This window comes from Mustelus asterias, chromosome 5 (assembly GCF_964213995.1).
Source record: "Mustelus asterias chromosome 5, sMusAst1.hap1.1, whole genome shotgun sequence".
In the NCBI taxonomy this organism is placed as follows: domain Eukaryota; kingdom Metazoa; phylum Chordata; class Chondrichthyes; order Carcharhiniformes; family Triakidae; genus Mustelus; species Mustelus asterias.
Genome location: NC_135805.1, coordinates 29,592,660 through 29,616,602, shown reverse-complemented (window position 1 = coordinate 29,616,602; position 23,943 = coordinate 29,592,660). Strand labels below are relative to the sequence as shown.

Below are 23,943 nucleotides of genomic sequence, written 5' to 3'. Positions count from 1 at the left end.
CCCGTGTCCAAAGAAGCGACAAAGATTTCCGTCAGAGGCCCAGCAATTTCATCTCTCGTCTCCCTGAGCATTCGAGGATAGATGCCATCAGGCCCTGGGGCTTTGTCAGTTTTAATGTTCCCTAAAAAACCTAACACTTCTATCCTTACTGATTGTAATCTGTGGGTTAGGAATTCTAGGATCTAATCGCAATGGGAGGAGCTAAGCCCTAGGCCACAGAATTTAGAGATGGGTTTTGTAGGAATAATGATGTTGAAGGCTCAGCTGTCGTCAATAAATAGTCTGACATAAGTGTCTTTCTTATCCAGGTGTTCCAGGGTTGAGTGTAGGTCCAGGAAGATGGCATCTGCTGTGGATCTGTTGCGGCTCCAGACAATCTGAGAGGCTGGAGTTGATACATGCCATGACTAACATTTTGAAGCACTTCATAATGATGGCTATCAGAGCGTCCAGCCGATAGTTATTACGGTATGCTGCCTGGCTTTTCTTTGGTACAGGGATGATGGTCACCTTCTTGAAGCAGGTAGAGACCTCAGATCAGTGTAAGGAGAAGTTAAAAATGTCTGTGAATGCCCTCTCCAGCTGATCCTTGCAGGATCTGGGTGCTCGTCCAGGTATCCCATTCGGGCCAGTCACTTTCTGTAGGTTGACTTACAAGAAGGCTGATCTGATGTCAGCTATGGTGACCTCAGATATTGATTTGGCAGAGGCTTCTGGGACAGAAGACGTGCTCTCGCTGACCTCTTGCTCAAAATGGGCATAGAATGTGTTGTGCTCATCGGGGAGGGGTGCATTGTTGCCGGCGATTCGACATGCCTTCATCTGGTGGCCTGTTATGCCTTGCAGATCTTGCCATAATCGATGGGACTCTAGCTTGGTCCAGTTCTGTCTCTTGGCATCTTTGATGGTTCTCCGTAGATCTGGATTACTTGTATAGGTCAAGGTCACCCAACTTGAATGCCTCAGACCTGGACTTCAGCAAGCAATGGATATCCCTGTTCATCCATGGTTTCCGATTTGGAAACACAGATTTGCCTTTTTGGCACATAGTCTTCTAGGCCCTTACTAATGAAGTCTGTTACTAGTGGCATAGTAAGAAGTCTCACAACACCAGGTTAAAGTCCAACAGATTTATTTGGTATCACGAGCTTTCAAAGCGCTGCTCCTTCATCAGGTGAGTCCACATCATGTAGTGGCATACTCATTCAGGTTGGTTGCTGAGTTCTTAAATATTGACCAGTCTCGGAACTCGGGTGCGACTCAAGAACAGCTTCTTCCCTGTTGCTGTCAGACTTTTGAATGGACTTACCTTGCATTAAGTTGATCTTTCTCTGCACCCTAGCTATGACTGTAACACTACATTCTGTACTCTCTCGTTTCCTTCTCTTTAACAGTATATTTTGTCTGTATAGCACGCAAGAAAATACTTTTCATGTTAATACATGTGACAATAATAAATCAAATCAATTGTTGTAAAAATCCATCTGCTTCACTAATGCCCTTTAGGGAAGGAGATCTGTCATCTTTATCTAGTCTGGTCTATATGTGACTCCAGACCCACAGCAATGTGGTTGACTCTTAACACTCTCTAAAAGTTGAAGGTCAATTCCGGATGGGTGACAAATGCTGGCCCAGACAGCAACACCCAGATCCCATGAATAAACAAAGAAAAGAACAAATTGAGTAGAATTACATTTTCTCTGGAGTTTAAAAGAATGAGAGGTGATCTCATTAAAATGTTTGACAAGGTAGATGCTTAGACACTGTTTTATTTGGCAGAAAGTCTAGAACTAGCTGTATTTGTTTAGTTTAAGACTGAAATGAGGAGAATTTCTTCACCCAGAAGGCTATGAGTTGTTTGAATTCCCTACCTCAGAGAGCGGCGGATGATCAGTTGATGAGTGTTTATTCAGGACAAAGATCAATAGATTTTTGGACACCAAGTAAATCATAGAACCATAGAAATTTACAGCTCAGAAACAGGCCTTTTGGCCCTTCTTGTCTGTGCAAAATCACAGAATTTGGGGACAGGGTAAAAAAGTGGAACTGATGTAATAGTTTAGGAACGATCTTACTGAAAGGTGGAGCAAATTCCAGCTCATTTGTCCTAATCATATTCTGATGTTGTATGTTCTTGCCTAACAGAGCAGATATTGGGTGGAAATTAGGGGAGCCCACTGGAGTGGGAAGGATGGGTGGGCGAGCAGGAGAATCAAACTGGAAGCCGTGCATTTGACTCCTGGCTGTAGGAAAATAGTTCCGTATTTAGTGAGTAGCAGGAAGAGGCCGACACCTAATAGAGGTATATAAGATGTTGAGAGGCATAGATCGGGTGGACTCTCAGAGGCTTTTTCCCAGGGTAGAAATGGCTGCTACGAGAGGACACAGATTTAAGGTGCTGGGGTGTAGGTACAGGGGAAATGTTAAGGGGAAGTTTTTCACACAGAGGGTGGTGGGCGAGTGGAATTGGCTGCCGTCAGTGGTGGTGGAGGCAAACTCAATAGGGTCTTTTAAGAGACTCCTGGATGAGTACATGGGGCCTAATAGGATGGAGGGTTATAGGTAGGCCTAAAAGGTAGAGATATGTTCGGCACAACTTGTGGGGCCAAAGGGCCTGTTTTGTGCTGTAGTTTTCTATGTTTCTATGACACGGGAAACTCGCCTACTAGCAGCAGGAAGACCATTAGGCTCATCAAATGACCAACTTAAAACAAATTATTTCTGAGCCCACAGGGTTTAAAGATGGTTCAGGATTATACAAAACTCGCATGGGTTTTCCATGCCTCGAGAAAACTGCCCAATGAACACTGTAGCGGGGCCAGCGGCCTGCCAGTAGTCCCTCGCTCACAGGAACTCAATGCCCAATTGATTCTGCCGAGGGCCACCCTTCCCCCTCCTCACCACCGAACTGCTCCTCGCAGTCCCATCCCACCCTACTTCTCTCTCCCTGTTTGGGCTCCAGTGATGATTCCTGGTGAAGGGCTCAGAGTAGCACCAGCAGCAGATGCCACTTCCGGTAGTGATGCCAGTCACTGGACACCTGCCGGCCAATGCTTGGCCAGCAATTCACAGGAACAGAATTTCCAACCTTATTGTGAAGGGAGACCTGTCTGTTTATCTAGTAATTGTGTTAGGCCTCTGAGAGAAAAGTGAGGTGCCTGCAGGACCCCCATCGCCAACACTAACTGTTCATCAAAAGTGTTATTCTCCAGCAAAGGTTGATATCTTCAAGTGTATCACGATTACTACAATTGATTAATTTGTGCTTTCAATTCCAGTGAAATTGAAGCAGACAATGTATTTGTAGCAATAGTTAGCACTATGATTATGAGAGAAATTTTCAAGAAGGCTTCATGGGACTGTAAGCTTCAAAGTACTTCAAATAAGACTTCCAGAATGGTTCTCCAAAAATCTTTAAGACTGGTGTTGCCTTGCTCGTTTTAAGAGCAGCCTATAATTTCTCGCCTCTCGCGATCTTACTGGCACCAGAAATCCAGCGGGAGTGAGGTTAACCTCAATACTTAAATGCTGTTTAAAATATTACAAGCGAGGACATGATGGAATTGTTCAGGTTCACTTGCCCCTGTTGCCTCACCGGTGAAGGCTCTCTCCGGCAAGGATCATGAATGGTTCCCATCAACGGGGAACCATTCGTGATGGCCTTACCGGTAGAGCCGGAGGCCATTGAGGCCCCCCTGGGAGGTCGGGAGCAGAGGGGAGGTACCCCTTGGGTAGTGCCAGCCTGGCACTCTGGCACTGCCCAATGGGCACCCTGGTACTGCCAGCCTGGTACCCTGGCAGTCCCCACCAGGCAGTGGCATGGGGTGGGCCTGGGGGGGGGGGGGGGGGGGGGGGGCGTGGAGGCAGGGCCACTGTGCACTCTGCAACAGTGATCGTGGAGGTGGAAGGGGGTGACGGTTTCAACCACGATCGGTCCGGGGAGGGTGGTGATTGGTCCAGGTGCGGGGGGTGGCAATCGGCCGCGGTGCCCTGTGATAGTGGAAGGATGGGGGGTTGATGGGCAACGGAGGCCAGCTATAGCTGGGGGAGGCAGTGACAGGTTCCTGTGCTCTGGGCACAGAAATCTGCACTTGTGCAAATGCGCCCTCTGCTACTATCAACTGGTTTTCAAGTGATTTAGGCCCCGCCCACTCCCCCTGCTGGCGGATTCTAAGTTTGGCAAGATTTTTTTGACGAAGTCAGATTAGATTCGGATTTTTAAGTTGCCCAAAAAAGGCGCAAATTTCTCCCATTTTCACACTCATTCGGGACCGAGAATATTTTTGGTAAGTTCGTCCCACCAAGTGTTCAGGCATTTGGGGCCACCTGTTGGATCGATTACTACGATGCAGTCAACATTTCTGAATACACATGGATGAATTCCCAGCTTGTGTAAATCAGTGGCACCTTCAAGAATCAGTTCTATTACCAATCATTTTCAATCTGTGCAAAATCATGTGGTCAATTCACAAGATTTGGCTTCATTTGCAGACAGAATAGATTTCTTAGAGAAATCCACTTTTCCTGGTTGCTTCATCAACTTACTGGCATTAACGGTCAACAGCTTCTATATACCACCATGTGATGGAATAGATAATTGTATAAGAAGGAATGGAGCAGGTGGAACAGAGTAGGTCAATGATAGCTGGTTTCTAAAAGAGATTGCAACAAAAGTGTGAAGAGCACTAGACTGAGGGAGTATTAATGGTAGTGTGAACGACTATGGAAGTCAGTGGGACCAAAAATTTTTTAAAAGGGTCAAGAAGGAAGAGAAAGGTCAGTCTAAAGTTGTTGAACTCGAGGTTGAGTCCTGAGGGTTGTAAAGTGTCAAATCAAAAATGAGTTGCCGTATGTCCAGTTTGTGTTGGGCTTCACTGAGGCATTGCAGCAGGCCAAGATTGGGCATGAGAGCAAGAGAGAGGGCAAGATGCAGAGTTGAAATGGCAAGTGTTAGGAAGCTTGGGATCATGCTTGCAGACTGAGCAAAGGTGTTCCTAGATAAAATTTTGTTCGGTCAGGATATTAAGGGATATACAGCAAAGGTGGATAAATGGATTTGAAGTACAGATAAGCCATGATCAACTGAATAATTGAACAGGTGTGAGAGACTGAATGGCTTTCTCCAATTATGTACAGTTGAGTGCTTCTTAAATGTTTTCAAAATGGACAGATGAATGGACTTCAAATTTTCGCCAATGGGGCCTTTGTGACGACAAGTATCCTTGCAGAAAATAGACAGCCTAGAGCTCTTCTGTCAAGTTCTTACTTCCCAGCTTATGCTCATTACCTTTCCCTTTATATATAATAGATTTAAACTAAATTTGCCTTACAATTTTTAATATTAAAGTATTCCAGAATGTACTCACTTTTCCTATGGAAAATGCTGGAAGAATATGCCCCAAAGCTGTGCAATTGGCAGAAAAGGGGTAAATTTACCAACTATGTTCAATCATTTACACCTTTCTAACCAAGATATGGGACACAGAAAGGTCACTTAGTACCATCACTTGCACTAAAGGACAAACATTGTTGATGGAAAAACGTTAAGCTCCCAAAATACACAAACTCTGTGTACAGCAAGCATGGCATGCAAGGGTTATTCATTTCCGTAAATATAGACAGGTGTAAAAACACTATGGGGATCAAAATGTGACAAATTCTGATATTATTGAAGAAGCAGAAGAGTAAAACGTGTTGGAATGGATATAGAGAATGCTCTATATTTCGCACTTTTGAATCACTGCAGCTTCTTCATTTGGCTTCTCACATTTTACTTGGGGCTATCACAATGCTGATTGACCACCCAATGAGAGCGACACGGTGGCATATTGGTTAGCACTGCTGCCCCACAGCGCCAGGGACCCAGGTTCGATTCCCAGCTTGAGTAACTGTCTGCGTAGAGTCTGCACGTTCTCCCCGTGTCTGCGTGGGTTTCCTCCGGGTGCTCCGGTTTCCTCCACAGTCCAGAAGATGTGCTGGTTAGGTGCATTGGCCGTGCTAAATTCTCCCTCAGTGTACTTGAACAGGCACTGGAATATGGCGATTAGAGGATTTTCACAGCAATTTCATTGCAGTGTTAATGTAAGCCTACTTGTAACAATAATAAATAAATAAATCTTCATCTCCTCCTGTCAGCAGCTCATTCTTCTTCCAATCCTGCTGCATTTAGTTTCTTGCCACCGCATCTTTCTATCTGGCCTGAGGCCAAATGCACTCGTGGTAATTTACCAAAATTCGCTGGACCCTGGGGTAGTTCCCGCAGATTGGAAAACAGCAAATGTGACGCCACTGTTTAAAAAAGGAGGTAGACAAAAGGCAGGTAACTATAGGCCGGTTAGTTTAGCTTCTGTAGTAGGGAAAATGCTTGAATCTATCATCAAGGAAGAAATAGCGAGACATCCGGATATAAATTGTTCCATTGGTAAGACGCAGCATGGGTTCACAAAGGGCAGGTCATGTTTGACTAATTTGGTGGAATTCTTTGAGAACATTATATGTGCATTGGACAATGGGGAACCTGTGGATGTGGTGTATCTGGATTTCCAGAAGGCATTTGACAAGGTGCCGCACCAAAGACTGCTACATAAGATAAAGGTGCACAGTGTTACGGGTAATGTATTAGCATGGATAGAGGATTGATTAACGAACAGAAAGCAAAGAGTGGAGGTAAATGGTTGTTTTTCTGGTTGGCGATCAGTATCTAGTGGTGTGCCTCAGGGATCAGTGTTGGGCCTGCAATTGTTTACGATTTACATCGATGATTTGGAGTTGGGGACCAAATGTAGTGTGTCAAAATTTGCAGATGACACTAAGTTGGGTGGAAGAGCAAAGTGTGCAGAGGACGCTGAAAGTCTGCGAAGGAATATAGATAATCTAAGTGAGTGGGCGAGGGTCCGGTAGATGGAGTACAATGTTGGTGAATGTGAGGTCATCCATTTTGGTAGGAATAACAGCAAAATGGACTATTATTTAAATGGTAAAAAATTGCAGCATGCTGCTGTGCAGAGGGACCTGGGTGTCCTTGTGGAGGAATCTCAAGGAGTTGGTTTGTAGGTGCAGCAGGTAATTAAGAAGGCAAATGGAATTTTGTCCTTCATTGCTAGAGGGATGGAGTTTAAAAACAACGAGGTTATGTTGCAGCTGTAATAAGGCGCTGGTGAGGCCACACCTGGAGTTCTGTGTACAGTTTTGGACTCCTTACTTGAGAAAGGATATACTGGCACTGGAGGGGGTGCAGAGGAGATTCACTAGGTTGATTCCGGAGTTGAGAGGGTTGGCTTATGAGGAGAGACTGAGTAGACTGGGGCTATACTCATTGGAATTCAGAAGAATGAGGGGAGTTCTTATAGAAACATATAAGATTATGAAGGGAATGGATAAGATAGAAGCTGGGAAATTGTTTCCACTGGCGGGTGAAACTAGAACTAGGGGGCATAGCCTCAAAATAAGGGGAAGCAGATTTAGGACTGAGTTGAGGAGGAACTTCTTCACTGTGGAATTCCCTTCCCAGTGAAGCAGTTGAGACTACCTCATTAAATGTTTTTAAGGCAAGGATAGATACATTTTTGAACAGTAAAGGAATTAAGGGTTATGGTGAGCGGGCGGGTAAGTGGAGCTGAGTCCACAATAAGATCAGCCATGATCTTATTGAATGGCAGAGCAGGCTCGAGGGGCCAGATGGCCTACTCCTGCTCCTAGTTTTTATGTTCTTATTATGTTCTTCTTCTTCCTGACAGTCCAATCTCTATCACTTGCCTCACCATATTTTCCCTCTCTCTTCACAACTGATGAACAGGCCATTTCAATCCCTTTTTAGCTACTTTCCTTGATGTTTCCACTTCACCAGTTTTCTTAATGAAGTCTATGACCAAGCTCAACCATTTCTCCATGGTGTCGATCATAACATCTTCTATTTCTCTTAGCTATCTCTCCATCTGCTCCCTGAATTTCCCCTTCACTTGCACATCTTGAGCTTCCACCAGCACTCTATGTTGGGTAGTCAGTGCCTTGCTTGGGAAAACTTGCAGTTTTTTGCATCCTTTCCATGTTATTTTCTAACCATGATGTAGTCCAGCTGGTTGTTGACAGTTTTGTCTCTTTTTTTCCACAAAATCATGCACAAAGTATTTCCAAAGCTTGTATCTCCTGTCTTAACTTTGCTAGAACTCCAAAAAAGGCACACAACATCAAAGACAACATCCATTCATGCTATTTTTCCACAGTCTCCCCGATGTAGTTATAGCAGATTGGGTGAAACCAAAGGAAGTTTCCACTCATGTTACTTAAAAATGTAGCATGAAAGATAACTAATGGCTAATACACCAATGATAATGCACCATGAATTCACAAATTTAAGCTTTTTATAGATCAAGTGATTCAGATTTCCTTGTCTCAATGAAAGATTGTAAATGCATGTATTCACTTTGGTCACATTTTAGTTTTCAATCTGCCTTCAATGACATTTAAATTAAATTTCTATTTACCATTTTACACTTCGAATGTACATGCTTGGATGCCCAACTAATATGATCCCTTCTCGGTGGAATTGCCATTGCATTTATGAATAGAATTGAGCAAGCCTTTAGGAAATTTGCCAAATCAATTGAACAGTTTGATAGCACCACTGGGCACTGAAACAGAGATAGCATTGCCTATGTGATGAAACACATAGCCGGTGAGTGGCTGTCCAGCATATTTTATATCCATAAGTTTTTAAAGCAGCACTAGCTCCAATATAAATTGCTTATACTGGCAATTCACTGCAAATTATCATCTTGATCATACTGAAGAATGATACAGCTGCATTTTATTTAATTTGTATGTTTGTGCCATTCAGCAGAAGAATTCAGGTTAAGTACAGTACGGCAAGATTCAGAGTTCCATTGTAATCTGCTCTGCCCCAAAAATGTGTCTTAGCCCCTAACTCTATGGCCAGAGTTCTCTGCACTCACCCATGGTTAGAGTCATAGAATAGAATCATACAGTGCAGAAAGAGGCCATTCGGCCCATCGAGTCTGCACCGACCACAATCCCACCCAGGCCCTACCCCCATATATTTTATCCACTAATCCCTCTAACCTACGCACCTCAGGAAACTAAGGGGCAATTTTAGCATGGCCAATCAACCTAACCCACACATCTTTGGACTGTGGGAGGAAACCGGAGCAAACCCACGCAGACACGAGGAGAATGTGCAAACTCCACACAGACAGTGACCCGAGCCAGGAATCGAACCCAGGTCCCTGGAGCTGTGAAGCAGCAGTGCTAACCACTGTGCTACCGTGCCGCCCCAATAGAGGTTTACAGCATGGGAACAGGCCCTTCAGTCCAAATTGTCCATGCCGTCTCTTTTTTTTAAGCACAAAGCTAGTCCCAATTGCCCGCATTTGGCCCACATCCCTCTACACCCATCTTACCCATGTAACTGTCTAAATGCTTTTTAAAAGACAAAATTGTACCCGCCTCTACGACTGCCTCTGACAGCTTGTTCCAGACACTCACCACCCTCTGTGAAAAAATTGCCCCCCTGGATCCTTTTGTATCTCGCCCCTCTCACGTTAAACCTGTGCTCTCTAGTTTTAGACTCCCCTACCTTTGGGAAAAGATATTGATTATGCAGCTGATCTATGCCCCTCATTATTTTATAGACCTCTGGAAGATCACCCCATGGTTGGGATTCTCTGGTCCCGCTGCAGTGAATGGAGTTTTGGCGGAACACCAAATTCTCCGTTCTCGCTTGCCGCGGTGCCAACTTATGCAACACGTGAGCAAATTACTGTGGATTGACAGTGCCTTCATTACTTTGATGAGAATTCTTAACAGCCAGAAGAAGGAATAAACTTTCATTCCATCAGTCTGGGCTGGATATGATCCTCAGGTTCCAGAGATGCGGCAGCCATTTGGCAATGTTGTATACACTATAAGGTAATAGTTGTATACACTATAAGGTAAAAATGCAGTATTATAGCCAACACACATATAAGAAACAAAAATAGGCTGTAGAATCCCCAATATGTTTCACAGTATAGGATATCACTTGGTTTTGGAGGCCCCTCAAATGTTAAAGCATAAAGATCTTCAGGAATGTGTGAATAAGGCTCAGCCTTACTCTATACAATAATAGTTTTCAGTGCATTAAAAGCTGACTGAGCTCCAACAACAAGCAGTGATTGTACTGCGAGACACCATGTGACTAACTAGCATAAATAGCATTGATATGGAACTGAATCACTTGAGATAATATTACATGTCAATAAACTGGTCAAATTTTTTAGATGTTATTGCCAGAAGAGAAAAAAAAATCAATCTGAAGGCTGTTTTATAAACAGACTGGATTCAAATTTCTCAGACAGAAGTAATTAGACCATAAATCAAAATTCAGTAACAGGGCAATTACATCACTCAATTTTGAATCAGAAACAATTAATTATTGGGGGTGGGAAGACAAATCTTGAGACACTTCCAAAGGACAGGAACAAGTACTTTGGCTGGAAATCTGAACAGCTCCCCTTGTATAAGTACATTTATTGCACTCAGTTTTAAAACTATTTTAGAAGTTTCTTTGATTTTCTCGCAATCTGCTTACTATCAGTTATGGTTTATAGACTATTTCCACATTGCCCTATGTTTAAAGTACAACAGACTAATGCAGTGAAACAGAAACATCATGGCTCTGTTCCAGGTACCATCAGTCTGTAACTACTGAAAAACAGAAAACAGTGTTCTAATCGGGCAGAAAACAAATCATTCATTGGGAACTGAACTGTACACAAAAGGTACAAGCAATAATAAAATGATTCTCACTAAGAGCTCAAATAGTAAAGGATCAACTTTGCCCTGATGTCTCAGAAAATGCTTGAAACAAAGGTGAGCTAAAGTTACACCCCTCGCTCCGTACAAAAAAGCTTGCCTATGGGAAATTGAATCTATAATTAGTCTCTGCATGTGCCTCTGGGGAGTCAGTAAGGGAAGAGTAGGGCCTTTGTATACACTCCAGGTATAATCCAGTGATGCGCTCGTGAGATAAAATGCTGACACTCAATTTTGGAATTAGACATGAAAACCATCGACACAAGTGGAGTATCAAGGCACGACTAATGCTCCAGAAAGAGTTTGTGATTTCATGAGAGGAAGGGGAAAATACATTGATATTTTTGATTGAAATCCCATTATAGGGATCCATGCACAAAATATTGGGGGCAGCATGGTGGCACAGTGGTTAGCACTGCTGCCTCAGCACCAGGAACCCAGGTTCAATTCCGGCCTCGGGTCACTGTCTGTGTGAAGTTTACACGTTCTCCCCATGTCTGCATGGGTTTCCTCCGGGTGCTCTGGTTTCCTCCCACAGTCCAAAGATGTGCGGGTTAGGTTGATTGGCCATGTTAAATTACCCCTAGTGTCAGGGGATTAGCAGGGTAATTATGTGGGGCTATGGGAATAGGCCCTGGGTGGGATTGTGGTCGGTGCAGACTCGATGGACCGAATGGCCTCCTTCTACACTGTAGGGATTCTATGATATTGGCTGACACGCTAATGCTGCACTGAGAGTGTGTCACTTTTCGAATGTTGAACCGAGGCCCCGGTTGCCCTCCCAGGTAGATCTAAATGATTCCACGGAACAATTTAGAAGGCAAGCTGGAGAGCTCTCCCTCCTGTACTGGCCAATATTTATTCTTCAATCAACACTGTTAAAGACTAATTATCTGATTATATCACTTTGCTGTTTACTAGAACTTACTATGTGCAAACTGGCTGCTTCCTAAATTACAACACGAGTAAGAATCAAAAGTAATACAGAATCACAGAATACTACAGTGCAGAAGAGGCTCTTTGGCCCATCGAGTCTGCACCGACTCATGAAAGGTACTAGGTCGGCACAGTAGCACAATGGTTAGCACTGCTGCTTCACAGCTCCAGGGACCTGGGTTCGATTCCCGGCTTGGGTCACTGTCTGTGTGGAGTTTGCACATTCTCCTCGTGTCTGCATGGGTTTTCTCCGGGTGCTCTGGTTTCCTCCCACAGTCCAAAGATGTGCAGGTTAGGCTGATTGGCCATGCTAAAAATTGCCCCTTAGAGTCCTGAGGTGCGTAGGTTAGAGGGATTAGCGGGTAAATATGGAGGGATATGGGGGTAGGGCCTGGGTGGAATTGTGGTTGGTGCAGACTCGATGGGCTGAATGGCCTCCTTCTGCACTGTAGGGTTTCTATGATTTCTATGACCTACCCACCTAATCCCACTTGCCAGCACTTGACCCATAGCGTTGAATATTATGCATGCCAAGTACTCATCCAGGTACTTTTTAAAGGATGTGAGGCATCCCACCACCACCACCCTCCCAGGCAGTGCATTCCAGACCATCACCACCCTCTGAGTAAAAATGTTTTTCCTGAAATCCCCCCTAAACCTCCCACTCCTCACTTTTAACTTGTGTCCCCTTCGTAACTGGCCTTTCAACAAAGGAGAACTGCTCCTCCCTATTCACCGTCCATGCCCCTCATAATCTTGAACACCTCCATCAGGTCACCCCTCAGTCTTCTCTTCTCTGGATAAAACAACCCAAACCTATCCAACCTCTTTTTATAACTTAAATGTTCCTGGTGACTCTCCTCTTCACTGCTTCCAGTGCGATCACATTCTTCCTATAATGTGGCGACCAGAACTGCACACAGTATTTCAGCTGTGGCCTCACTAAAGTTCTATGCAACTTCATCACGACCTCTGACAAAACCATGCTGACTATCCCTGATCAAACCTTGCCTCTCCAAATGAAGATAGATTTTTTCAGGGAAATTTCACAGTAACTTCATTGCAGTGTTAATGTAAGCCTTACTTGTGACTAATAAATAAACTTTCAATTTTTTTTTCCTTCAGAATCTTCTCCAGTAGTTTCCCAAACAAAGACATGAGACTCACTGGCCTGATGTTCCCTGGCTTGTCTCTACAACCTTTCTTAAACAGTGGGACCACATTAGCTGTTCTCCAGTCCTCTGGCACCTCCCCACTGTAAAGCTGTAAAGAACTATGGCATATCCTGAGGTCGTATGAATAGATGTTTTCTTTTCTTATTTTTGTCTATGGAAATTAATACAGAGAGTACAGTATCAAGTATGAAAACCCTAAGTTCAATCTCTGGTATAGACAGAAATGACAGATTTTGGTCGGGGTGGACACATGAAAATAGGTCTTAGAATCGCAAGGGTAGCAAAGGAAATGAAAAAATGCTTCTGATTATGATGGTCAATAAAGTCAGCTTCTATTGCCAATTTTAAAAGTTTTTTTTTAAGATTTTAATTTTAAATTTGTGATGGAGGGAGATGGGAGATGGGTCGAGGGGAGGAGGCAAAATCCAGAAACGTTTATAAAAGAGACATAAAATGTTTTAAATTTTGAACATCACTAAAATCCTCACCAAAATAAACAAGCAAATTGGTAAATCGCAAATGGACCAAAGGCTGCCACTTCTGGAACGGAATAGCGCCCGGTCTATCTCAAATTACTCTTGAAAGGCAAATAATTTCAAAAATTTGAACGACAGATTAAAGGAAGCCATTTTACATCATGGCTGTGTAAATAGTACTTTCCACTAACGGGATGCTGCTGTCCATCCAAAAAACTACCTCCCACACAATAGACCAATATCAAATATGAATTTTGGTGCTGTTGCGATGCAAGAATTAATTGCATCAAACGGCTTGTTCTTTTGGTTATTCATATAGGCAGAGTACAGACTGAAATAACCCGGCTACGCTTGTGACACCTACTTCTTTCTTATTTTACCCTGTCTAACCCTGTTGGAATTTTAGAAGTTTCTATGAGATCTCTCACTCTTCTAAACTCCAGTGAATATAATCCTAACCAACTTAGTCTCTCCTCATATGATCAGCCTGGTAAACCTTTGCTATACTCCCTCTATAACAAGGACATCCTTCCTCAGATAAGGACACCAAAACTGCACACAATACTCCAGGTGTGTGGCCTCACCAACGCCCTATACAATTGCAGCAAAACATCCCTATCCCTATATTCAAATCCTCTCACTATGGAGGCCAACATACCATTTGCCTTCCTTACTGCCTGCTTTACCTGTACGCTTACTTTCAGCGACTGATGCACGAGGACATCAAGGTCTCATTCAGTATCCAATTTACACCCATTTAAGTAATAATCTGTCTTCCTAATATTACTGCCAAAGTGGACAACCTCACACTTATCCACGTTATACTTCATCTGCCATGCAGATGCCCACACACTCAGCCTGTCCAAATCACGCTGAAGCATCTCTCCATCCTCCTTACAGCTCACCCTTCCACCCAACTTGGTTCGTATCATCTGCAAATTTGGAGATAATACATTCAGTTCCCTCTTCCAAATCATTAATATATAATGTGACCAGTTGGGATTCTAGCACAGATCCCTGCAGAACCCCACTAGTCACTGACTGCCAATCAGAAAAAGACCCATTTATGCCAACTCTTTGCTTCCTATCTGCTAACCAGCTTTCTATCCATCTCAAGACCTTACCTACAATCCCATGTGCTAACTTTACATAGTAGTCTGTTATGTGAGACCTTGTCAAAAGCCTTCTGAAAGCCTAAATAAACCACATCCACTGGTTCTCCTCAGTCAACTCTGTTTTATTCATTCGTGGGACACGGGTGTTGCTGGCTGGCATTCATTGCCCATCCCTAGTTGCCCAAGGGCAGTCAAGAGTCAACCACATTGCTATGGCTCTGGAGTCACATGTAGGCCAGAACGGGTAAGGAAGGCAGATTTCCTTTCTTAAAGAACATTAGTGAACCAGATGGATTTTTCCAACAATTGATATGGTTTCATGGTCATCAATAGATTCTTAATTCCAGATTTTTCCTGATTGAATTCAAATGCCACCATCTGCCATGGTGGGATTCGAACTTGGGTCCCCAGAACATTAGCTGAGTTTCTGGATTAATAGTCTAGTGATAATAGCACTGGGCAATCACCTCCCCCATGAACATCCTCAAAGAATTCCAAAAGATTTGTCAAGCATGATTTCCCTTTTGTAAATCCATGCTGACTTTGTCTGATTATTCCACTGCCTTCCAAATGCCGAGTTATGAAATCCTTGGTAATGGACTCTAGCAACTTTCCCAGTACTGGTGTTAGGCTCACTGGTCCATAGTTCCCTGTTTTCTCTCTATCTCCCTTTCTGAATAGCGGGTTTACATTGGCTACCCTCCAATCTGTAGGAACTATTCCAGAATCCAAAGAATTTTGGAAAATATCCACCAATGGATCTACTATTTCCAGGACCACTTCCTTAAGCACTCTAGGATGAAGATTATCAGGACCTGGAGATTTATCCACCATCAATTTCCCCAAAACCATTAGTAGATTAATGCTGATTTCCTTCAGCTCCTCACTAAAACTTAACTTCTGATACATTATTCATGTCTTCCTTTGTGAAGACTAAAGCAAAGTATGAATTTAATTCCTCGACTATTTCTTTATTCCCTGTTATGAGTTCTCCTGTTTCTGACTGTAAGGGGCCTACATTCGTTTTTGTCAATCTTATTCTCTTTACATACCTATAGAAACTTTTACAGTCTGTTTTTATGTTCCCCGCTAACTTACTTTCATACTCTAATTTTCATTTCTTAATCAATCCTTGGTCCTCCTTTGCTGGATCAATCCCTTAGTCCTCCTTTGCTGAATCAATCCCTTGGTCCTCCTTTGCTAAGGTAGCAGTGGAGGTGCATTTTAGCGACAGCAACCACAACATAAATCGATTTAAGTTTGTTATGGAAAAGGTAAAAGATTATCTGCAAAAAAGGGTTTTGGATTGGGGGAAGGCAGATTTTATTAAAATAAGGCAGGATCTGGCCAAAGCAAGCTGGGAACATCTTCTTGTGGGAAAATCCAAAGCACAGCAATGAAGGGGTCAGAGGGGAGGGTTCAAAAAGGAAATGGGAAGAGTATAGGCCCAACATGTTTCCTTGAGGGTAAAATGTAGGGGAACAAACGCAGAGAACCCAGGATATCCAGGAATATTCAAGACAGGGTAAGAAAGAAAAGAAAGGCTTTTGGCAGATATAAAGGGAACAAATCAGCAGACGCTTGAGTGGAGAGTAGAAAGTGGAGGGGGACACTTAAGAAAGCAATTAACAGAGCAAAGAGTGGGTATGGAAAAAGCACTGGCGGGTAAGATTAAGGAGAATCCCAAGATATTCTATCAGCATATTAAGGGGAAGAGGCTAACCAGGGAAAGAATAGGGCCCATTAGAGACCAAGGGGGCAATCTATGCTTGGAGCCGGAGCTCATTGGTTGGGTGTCAAACAAATACTTTGCATCTGTCTTCACTTGAGAGAAGGAGGATGTAGGTACAGAATTCAGGGAGAGGGATTGTGAGATTCTTGAATAGTTTGACATAGGGTGTGAGGAGGTATTGGAGGTTTTGGTAGACTTTAAAGTGGCAAATCCCCAGGTCTGGATCAGCTGCTTCCCAGGCTGCTCTGGGAGGCAAGCGAGGAAATTACAGGGGCTCTGACCCAAATTTTTAATTCCTCTCTGGTAACTGGTGCCAGAGGAATGTACAGCTAATGTAGTTCCACTTTTCAAGAGGGGTGGTAGAGATGAAACAGGGAATTACAGACTAGTGTGCTTCACACTAGCGGTAGGAAAACTATTGGAGAAAATTCCGAAGCAAGAATTTATCTAAATTTGGAGAGGCAAGGTTTGATCAGGGATAATCAGCATGGCTTTGTAGAGGGAGATCATGCCTAACAAATTTTAATGAATTTTTCAAGGAGGTGATCAAGTGAGGGTAGTGGAGTTGATGTAGCCAAATGGATTTCAGCAGAGCCTTTGACGGGTCCCACATGGGAGGCTGATAAAGAAGGTAAAAATTCATGGGATCCAGGATAACTTGGCAAGTCGGATCTAAAACTGGCTTAGTAGTAGGAAACAGAGGTGGTGGTAGAAGATTCTTTGTGTGACTGGAAGGCGGTGTCCTGTGACATGCCACAGGGGTCAGTGCTAGGTCCCTTCTTGTTTGTGATATATATAAACAATATCGATGAGAATGTGGGAGGATGATAAATAAGTTTGCAGATGACACAAAACTTGGCAGGGTGGTTAATAGTGAGGAAGATATAGGGGGCATTTGCTGGGCACCACGGCCTCCGCGCATCTCCAGCTCCAAGATATTTGGAGTCATCAGCTCCACGCCAGAAATCGGCACAGAGCTGATTTAACTGTTGAAGTTATAATTTCCCTATCATTAGCGTCTCCCCCCACTGCCAGGAGTGGTTCACTCCAGCGGGGTTTACAAATGCTCCCCACTAACATGAACAGGCAGTCTGACCCCGCTGGAGGGAACGGAGGCCATGGAGGCCACCCCAGGCGGTCAAGGGTAAGGGAGGTGCCCCCTGGGCAGTGCCAGCATGGCAGTGCCAACCTGGCCCCCTGGCACTGCCCAAGGAGCAAACTGGCAATGCCCAAAGGGTACCTTGGCACTGTCCATTGGGCATCGGGCCAAGGGAGGGGGCGGGGCAAGTCCCGCTGCCACAGGGTCACTGGAAGAGGGAGGGAATGGGGTGATCGGTGCTTGCCATCTGGGCAATGTATGAGGGTTGGCCAGCGTTCGGGAGGCCGGCAGTGCGGGGCCAGTGCACCTGCACCGATCTCCGCGCTGACAGATCGGCGCATGTGCAGTGGCCTGCTCAGCATTATGCTGCCGGCGTCTCCAGTGCGAATAGTTTCCACTCCCTGATTTTCACAGTGAATCACGCTAGTGCATTCTGCAGTGCTCAGAGTGTGGGAAATTCTTTCTGAAAATCACATTAAAAGAATCAGCGGGAGTTACTCCAGTTTTACTTATAATTTTTTTGGGAGAATCATCTCCATGACGGGTTGGTCAGATGGGCAGATCAATGGCAGATGGAACTTAATTCTGAAAAGTGCGAGATGATGCACTTTGGAAGGAGTAACAAGACAAGGGAGTACTCAATAAATGACAGGACATGAGGAAGCTCAGAGGAACTAGAGGGACTTTGAGATACTTCTCCACAGATTGATGAAGGCAACAGGACTGGTTAATAAACTAGTTAAAGCAGCATACAGGACACTTGCCTTTACCAGTTCTGGCATAGATTATAAAAACAGGGAGGTTATGTTGGTGCTTTACAAAACTTTGGTTAGGTCACAGCTGGAGTACTGTGTGCAGTTCTGGTTACCTCACTATAGGAAAGATGTAATTGTACTGGCAGACTCAAGTCGGTAAGGGTGGAATGGAGGAAGAGTTCTTAGAATGCTGTCGGGATAGTTTCCTTGAACAGCATGTTACGGAACCGACGAGGGAACGAGCTATTTTGGATCTGGTATTGTGTAACGAGGTAGGTAGAATTAAGGATCTTATTGTGAAGGACCCTCTTGGGTCTAGTGACCACAATATGGTCGAATTTCTGATTCAGATGGAAGAGGAGAAAGTTTGGTCTCAAACCAGTGTCCTCTGTTTGAACAGAGGGAAATATGATAGGATGAGGGATGAATTGGCTAAGGTAGACTGGGAGAGCAGGCTGGCAGGTAGGATAGCTGAGGAACAGTGGAGGATTTTTAAGGAGATCCTTTTCAGTTCTCAGCAAAAATATATTCCAGCAAAAAACAAGGATTGTAAGAAAAGGGAGAACCAGCCGTGGATAACGAAGGAAATAAAGGAGAGTATTAAAATAAAAACAGCTGCGTACAGAGTGGCCAAAAATAGTGGAGAAACAAGTGATTGGGAAAAATTTAAGAAACAACAAAGAGAGACTAAGAAAGCGATAAAGAAAGGAAGGATAGACTATGAAGCTAGGCTAGCAATTAATATAAAAAATGATAGTAAAAGTTTTTATAAATATATAAAAAGGAATAGAGTGGCTAGAGTGAATGTTGGACCCTTGGAGGACGAGAGGGGGGAGTTAATAGTGGGAAATGAGGATATGGCTGAGTCTTTAAATACGTTTTTTGTGTCGGTCTTCACGGTGGAGGACACAAATAGTTTGCCAAATATTAACGATAGAGGGTTGGCAGCAGGAGAAATACTTAATACGATTAATGTTACCAGAGAGGCAGTGCTGGGTAGACTAATGGGACTGAAGGTGGACAAGTCCCCGGGTCCGGATGGAATGCATCCCAGGGTATTGAAAGAAATGTCAGAGGTAATAGTGGATGCGTTAGTGATTATTTATCAAAACTCGTTGCATTCTGGGGTAGTGCCGGTTGATTGGAAAACGGCTAATGTTACGCCGCTGTTTAAAAAAGGAAGGAGACAAAAGGCGGGTAACTATAGGCCGGTCAGCTTAACGTCTGTAGTAGGGAAAATGCTGGAATCCATTATTAAAGAGGAGATAGCAGGGCATCTGGATAGAAATGGTTCGATCAATCAGACGCAGCATGGATTCATGAGGGGAAAGTCGTGCTTGACGAACATGTTGGATTTTTATGAAGATGTGACGAGGGCGGTTGATGGAGGAGAACCGGTGGATGCGGTGTTTTTGGATTTCCAAAAGGCGTTTGATAAGGTGCCCCATAAAAGGCTGCTGAAGAAGATTAGGGCACACGGAGTTGGGGGTAGTGTGTTAAAGTGGATTGGGGACTGGCTATCCGACAGGAAGCAAAGAGTCGGAATAAATGGGTGTTTTTCCGGTTGGAGGAAGGTAACTAGTGGCGTGCCGCAGGGATCGGTACTCGGGCCGCAACTGTTTACCATTTATATAGATGATCTGGAGGAGGGGACGGAGTGTAGGGTAACGAAGTTTGCAGACGACACAAAGATAAGTGGAAAAGTGAATCGTGTGGAGGACGGAGAAGATCTGCAGAGAGATTTGGACAGGCTGAGTGAGTGGGCGAGGATATGGCAAATGGAGTATAACGTTGATAAATGCGAGGTTATACACTTTGGAGGAAATAATAACAAATGGGATTACTATCTCAATGGAAACAAATTAAAACATGCTACCGTGCAAAGGGACCTGGGGGTCCTTGTGCATGAGACGCAAAAGCCCAGTCTGCAGGTACAACAGGTGATCAAGAAGGCAAATGGGATGTTGGCCTATATTGCGAGGGGGATAGAATATAAAAGCAGGGATGTCTTGATGCACCTGTACAGGGCATTGGTGAGGCCGCAGCTGGAATACTGTGTGCAGTATTGGTCCCCTTATATGAGGAAGGATATATTGGCATTGGAGGGAGTGCAGAGAAGGTTCACCAGGTTGATACCGGAGATGAGGGGTTTGGATTATGAGAGGCTGAGGAGATTGGGTTTGTACTCGTTGGAGTTTAGAAGGATGAGGGGGGATCTTATGGAGACTTATAAGATAATGCGGGGGCTGGATAGGGTGGAGGCGGAGAGATTCTTTCCACTTAGTAAGGAAGTTAAAACTAGAGGACACAGCCTCAAAATAAAGGGGGGTCGGTTTAAGACAGAGTTGAGGAGGAACTTCTTCTCCCAGAGGGTGGTGAATCTCTGGAATTCTCTGCCCACTGAGGTGGTGGAGGCTACCTCGCTGAATATGTTTAAAGCGCGGATGGATGGATTCCTGAGCGGTAAGGGAATTAAGGGTTATGGGGATCAGGCGGGTAAGTGGTACTGATCCACGTCAGATCAGCCATGATCTTATTGAATGGCGGGGCAGGCTCGAGGGGCTAGATGGCCTACTCCTGCTCCTATTTCTTATGTTCTTATGTTCTTATGTACTGGAAAGTGTGCAGCGGAGATTCACCAGGAGTTTGCCTGTGATGGAGCATTTGAGCTATGAAGAGACGCTGGACAGGTTCGGGTTGTTTCCTTTAGAGCAGAGAAGGTGGAGAGGGGATCTGACTGAGGTGTATAACATTATGAGGGGTATGGACAGGATGGATAGGAGGCAGCTGTACACCTTAGTTGAAGAGTCAATAATGAGGGGGATAATTTTAAGCTGGGGGGCAAGAGGTTTAGAGGGGATTTAATGAAAACATTTTTCACCCAGAGGGCGGTGGGAGTCTGGAATTCACTGCCTGGGAGTAGAGGCAAGAAACCTCACAACCTTTAAAAAGTACAAGGATGAGCACTTGAAATATCATAAAATTCAAGGCTATGGGCCAAGTGCTGGAAAGTGGGATTGGTGTAGATTTAGTGCGGTTTTGTCAGGGCAAACTCAATAGGCCAAAGGCCTAGTCATATCAGCAAACTGGAGGTTGATTGAAAAATCCTAGTTGGTCTCCTTCATGCTTGCTTAACAAGGTTCTTAATTGCTCCCCACTCATGGGAGCACGTGGCCTACCAGCACTTGTGGGGAGAAAGCAGGATTAGGTGATTTAGTTGGACGATCAGCCATGATTGTGATGAATGGCAGAGCAGGCTCAAAGGGCTAAATGGCCTCCTCCTTCTTCTATCTTCTATGTTTCAGCACCGCAAACTTGCGTCAGCCAAAATGGCTGATGATAGGACCACCACCTGCAAGTTCCCCTCCAAGCCACTCACCATCCTGATTTGGAAATATATCGCCGTTCCTTCACAGTCGCTGGGTCAAAATCCTGGAATTCCCTCCCTAACGATATTGTGGGTCGATCCACAGAACACGGACCGCAGCGATTCACGAAGGCAGCTCACCACCACCTTCTCAAGGGAAACTAGGGATGGGCAATAAATGCTGGCCAGCTGGACGCCCATGTCCCACGAATGAATAGAAAATACAGGAGTGGGCTAAGGAAGCCAGCACGCCTACAGACTTGTAATTTTCCAGTCCTATCTCCCTCTTTTTCCAACATGGATGTGGGCTGAAGATTCAGACCTAAATGTGTGCAGTTATATGAAGATGAAGGAAGAACAATGCAAGCTTGTTTGAGCAATTCTGAAGTTTTATACATTTCTTCACATCTTATAAAAACTCACATGATACAGAGATCCTCACAAAGGTTCAGGACAATGCAAAAAACAATAGATCAGGAAAACCATATTGTCACCTTTCTCACTTCAAAACACCTACAGTGCAAGATAATAATGTTGGTTTATGGGAATTAACCAGATGAATTAATTTGATATACTGAAAGCGAAAGTACAGAACCCAGCTATTGCATACAATTTGCTACTATTTAGTGTTAACATTAATTTCACAAATGTGGATTAATACTGAAGTAATTGCCCAGTTTAATCAAGATTATACATCCCCCCATCCTAGCATAAAAATAATTTCTGTCATAGGTCATGAGAAAAAGGTTTTACAAAAATATATAAACTTTAAGTCCATCTTGTAAACTTACAGCGATCTCTCTGCATGCAGACATGGAGATACCAGTGCCTTCAATCTGTTTAAGAGCATACTCTTTCTCATCATTCCTGCCAGAGAAAATAGAAAATTCAAATACTCTAAACAAAATGCAAAGCAACATCTTTTCTGAAAATAATAGCTAAATGAACAGTAGTCCCAAACAAATATGAGAGCTCAAAAATTAGATTTAAATTGAAACTTAATAATTATGGAGATGAAGTAAAACCTTCAAACTGAGAACTTGAAATTAAAAACCCAAAAAACGAGAATAGTTAAAGGATAGCGTCCATCAGAAATAAAAAATAATCATCTTATGGAGAATGAAAGAATGTCGGAGATACAAAACTACTACTTTACCTTGCTGTTCACAATGGTCAGAGAAATGAAAAAGTGCAAAAGAAATAAATGAAGCATTTATAAAGAAAAATACAGATAAAGAGATTATCCTAAAAAAAGCCAGCGCAACTCAAATTAGAAAATATATTCAGCCCTAACAGCATGTATCCTAGAATGTGAAGTAAATTATGATCTAACAGAACCTCTGGTCACAATCTTTCAATCATCCTCCGATGGAAATATTATACCACAGGATTACAGAGTTACCAAATCTGTTTAAAAAGGAAGAAAGAAATATAAACTTTTAGACCAGACAGCCTAATATCGGGACTGGAAAAATATGGCTCGGACTTATTTTGTATGATAGAGAAAGAAATAAAGTAGTGGGTTGAGGTGTTAGGAGCACAGAGGCTATTATATAACATGATCTGTGATCTTTTGTGCTTGTTTTGGAGCTCTGGCATTTGATGCACCCAAGAACTATAGATGCATACTGAAGAGACAATTGCACAATCACACTTGTTTAGTTCACAATGGGGCAGTTACATTGAGCTTCTAAATGGTGTGAATTCTAATAGGGTGTTGGATACTGTTCGGTCGGTCTCCATGCAATCTTAGTCTTAAATAGATTAACTGTATGTATGTATTAACTACAAGAACTACGTACGTATTACACAGTAAAGAGTTCAAGTTATGAGCTGTCTCCATGCTTGCTTGTGCTCACAGCGCTGTCCAAACACTAGAATGACCCCCTAGTGTGGGTCATGTCTTACATCACTGTGTGGGCAGTACTGTACTTAATCGCATGTTAATCCTACATGTACAACACCCTTATACTACAGGAATCAGCTTGCTGGCTGGCATGAAATACATTTGCACCCAGAATCCAGGTTATTTAGAAGCACACAGTGGAGTCAGTGGCATAGTGGTAACGTTGCCCAGGCTAATGCTCTGGAGACACGGGTTCCAATCCCATTATGGCAGCTGAAGGAAATTAAATTCAACTAACAAATCTGAAATTAGAAGTTTGTCTCAGTGATGGTGACCATGATAGCTATCATTGATTGTTGTAAACTGACCTGGTTCACAATGTCCTTTAGAGAAGGAAATCTGCTGTCCTCATCAGATTTTTAAAATTAATTTATGGGTTGCGGGTGTCATTGGCTCAGCAACCATTTATTACCCATCCCGAGCTGCCCTTCAGAAGGTAGTGGTGAGCTGCCTTCTTGAACTGCTGCAGTCCCCAAGGTGTAGATACACCCACAGTGCTGTTAGGGAGGAATTTCCAGGGTTTTGAACCTGCAACCGTGAAGGAACAGCGATGTATTTCTAAATCAGGATGGT

The 23,943-nt window shown here is 43.6% G+C and overlaps 1 protein-coding gene across 8 annotated transcripts in view; it reads right to left on the bottom strand.

Annotated features, from left to right (window-relative positions):
- cdk19 (cyclin dependent kinase 19) overlaps positions 1–23,943 on the bottom strand; it is a 329,688-nt gene that overhangs the window by 291,990 nt on the left and 13,755 nt on the right. For all 8 annotated transcript variants that reach the window (XR_013497746.1, XR_013497744.1, XR_013497747.1 and 5 more), the window contains exon 2: positions 22,256–22,331. Coding sequence is in view for 4 of the 8 variants with exons in the window: in XM_078212346.1 (XP_078068472.1) it covers positions 22,256–22,331 (76 nt within the window). In the remaining 4 variants the exon portion in view is untranslated. The remainder of the gene's footprint in view (positions 1–22,255; positions 22,332–23,943) is intronic.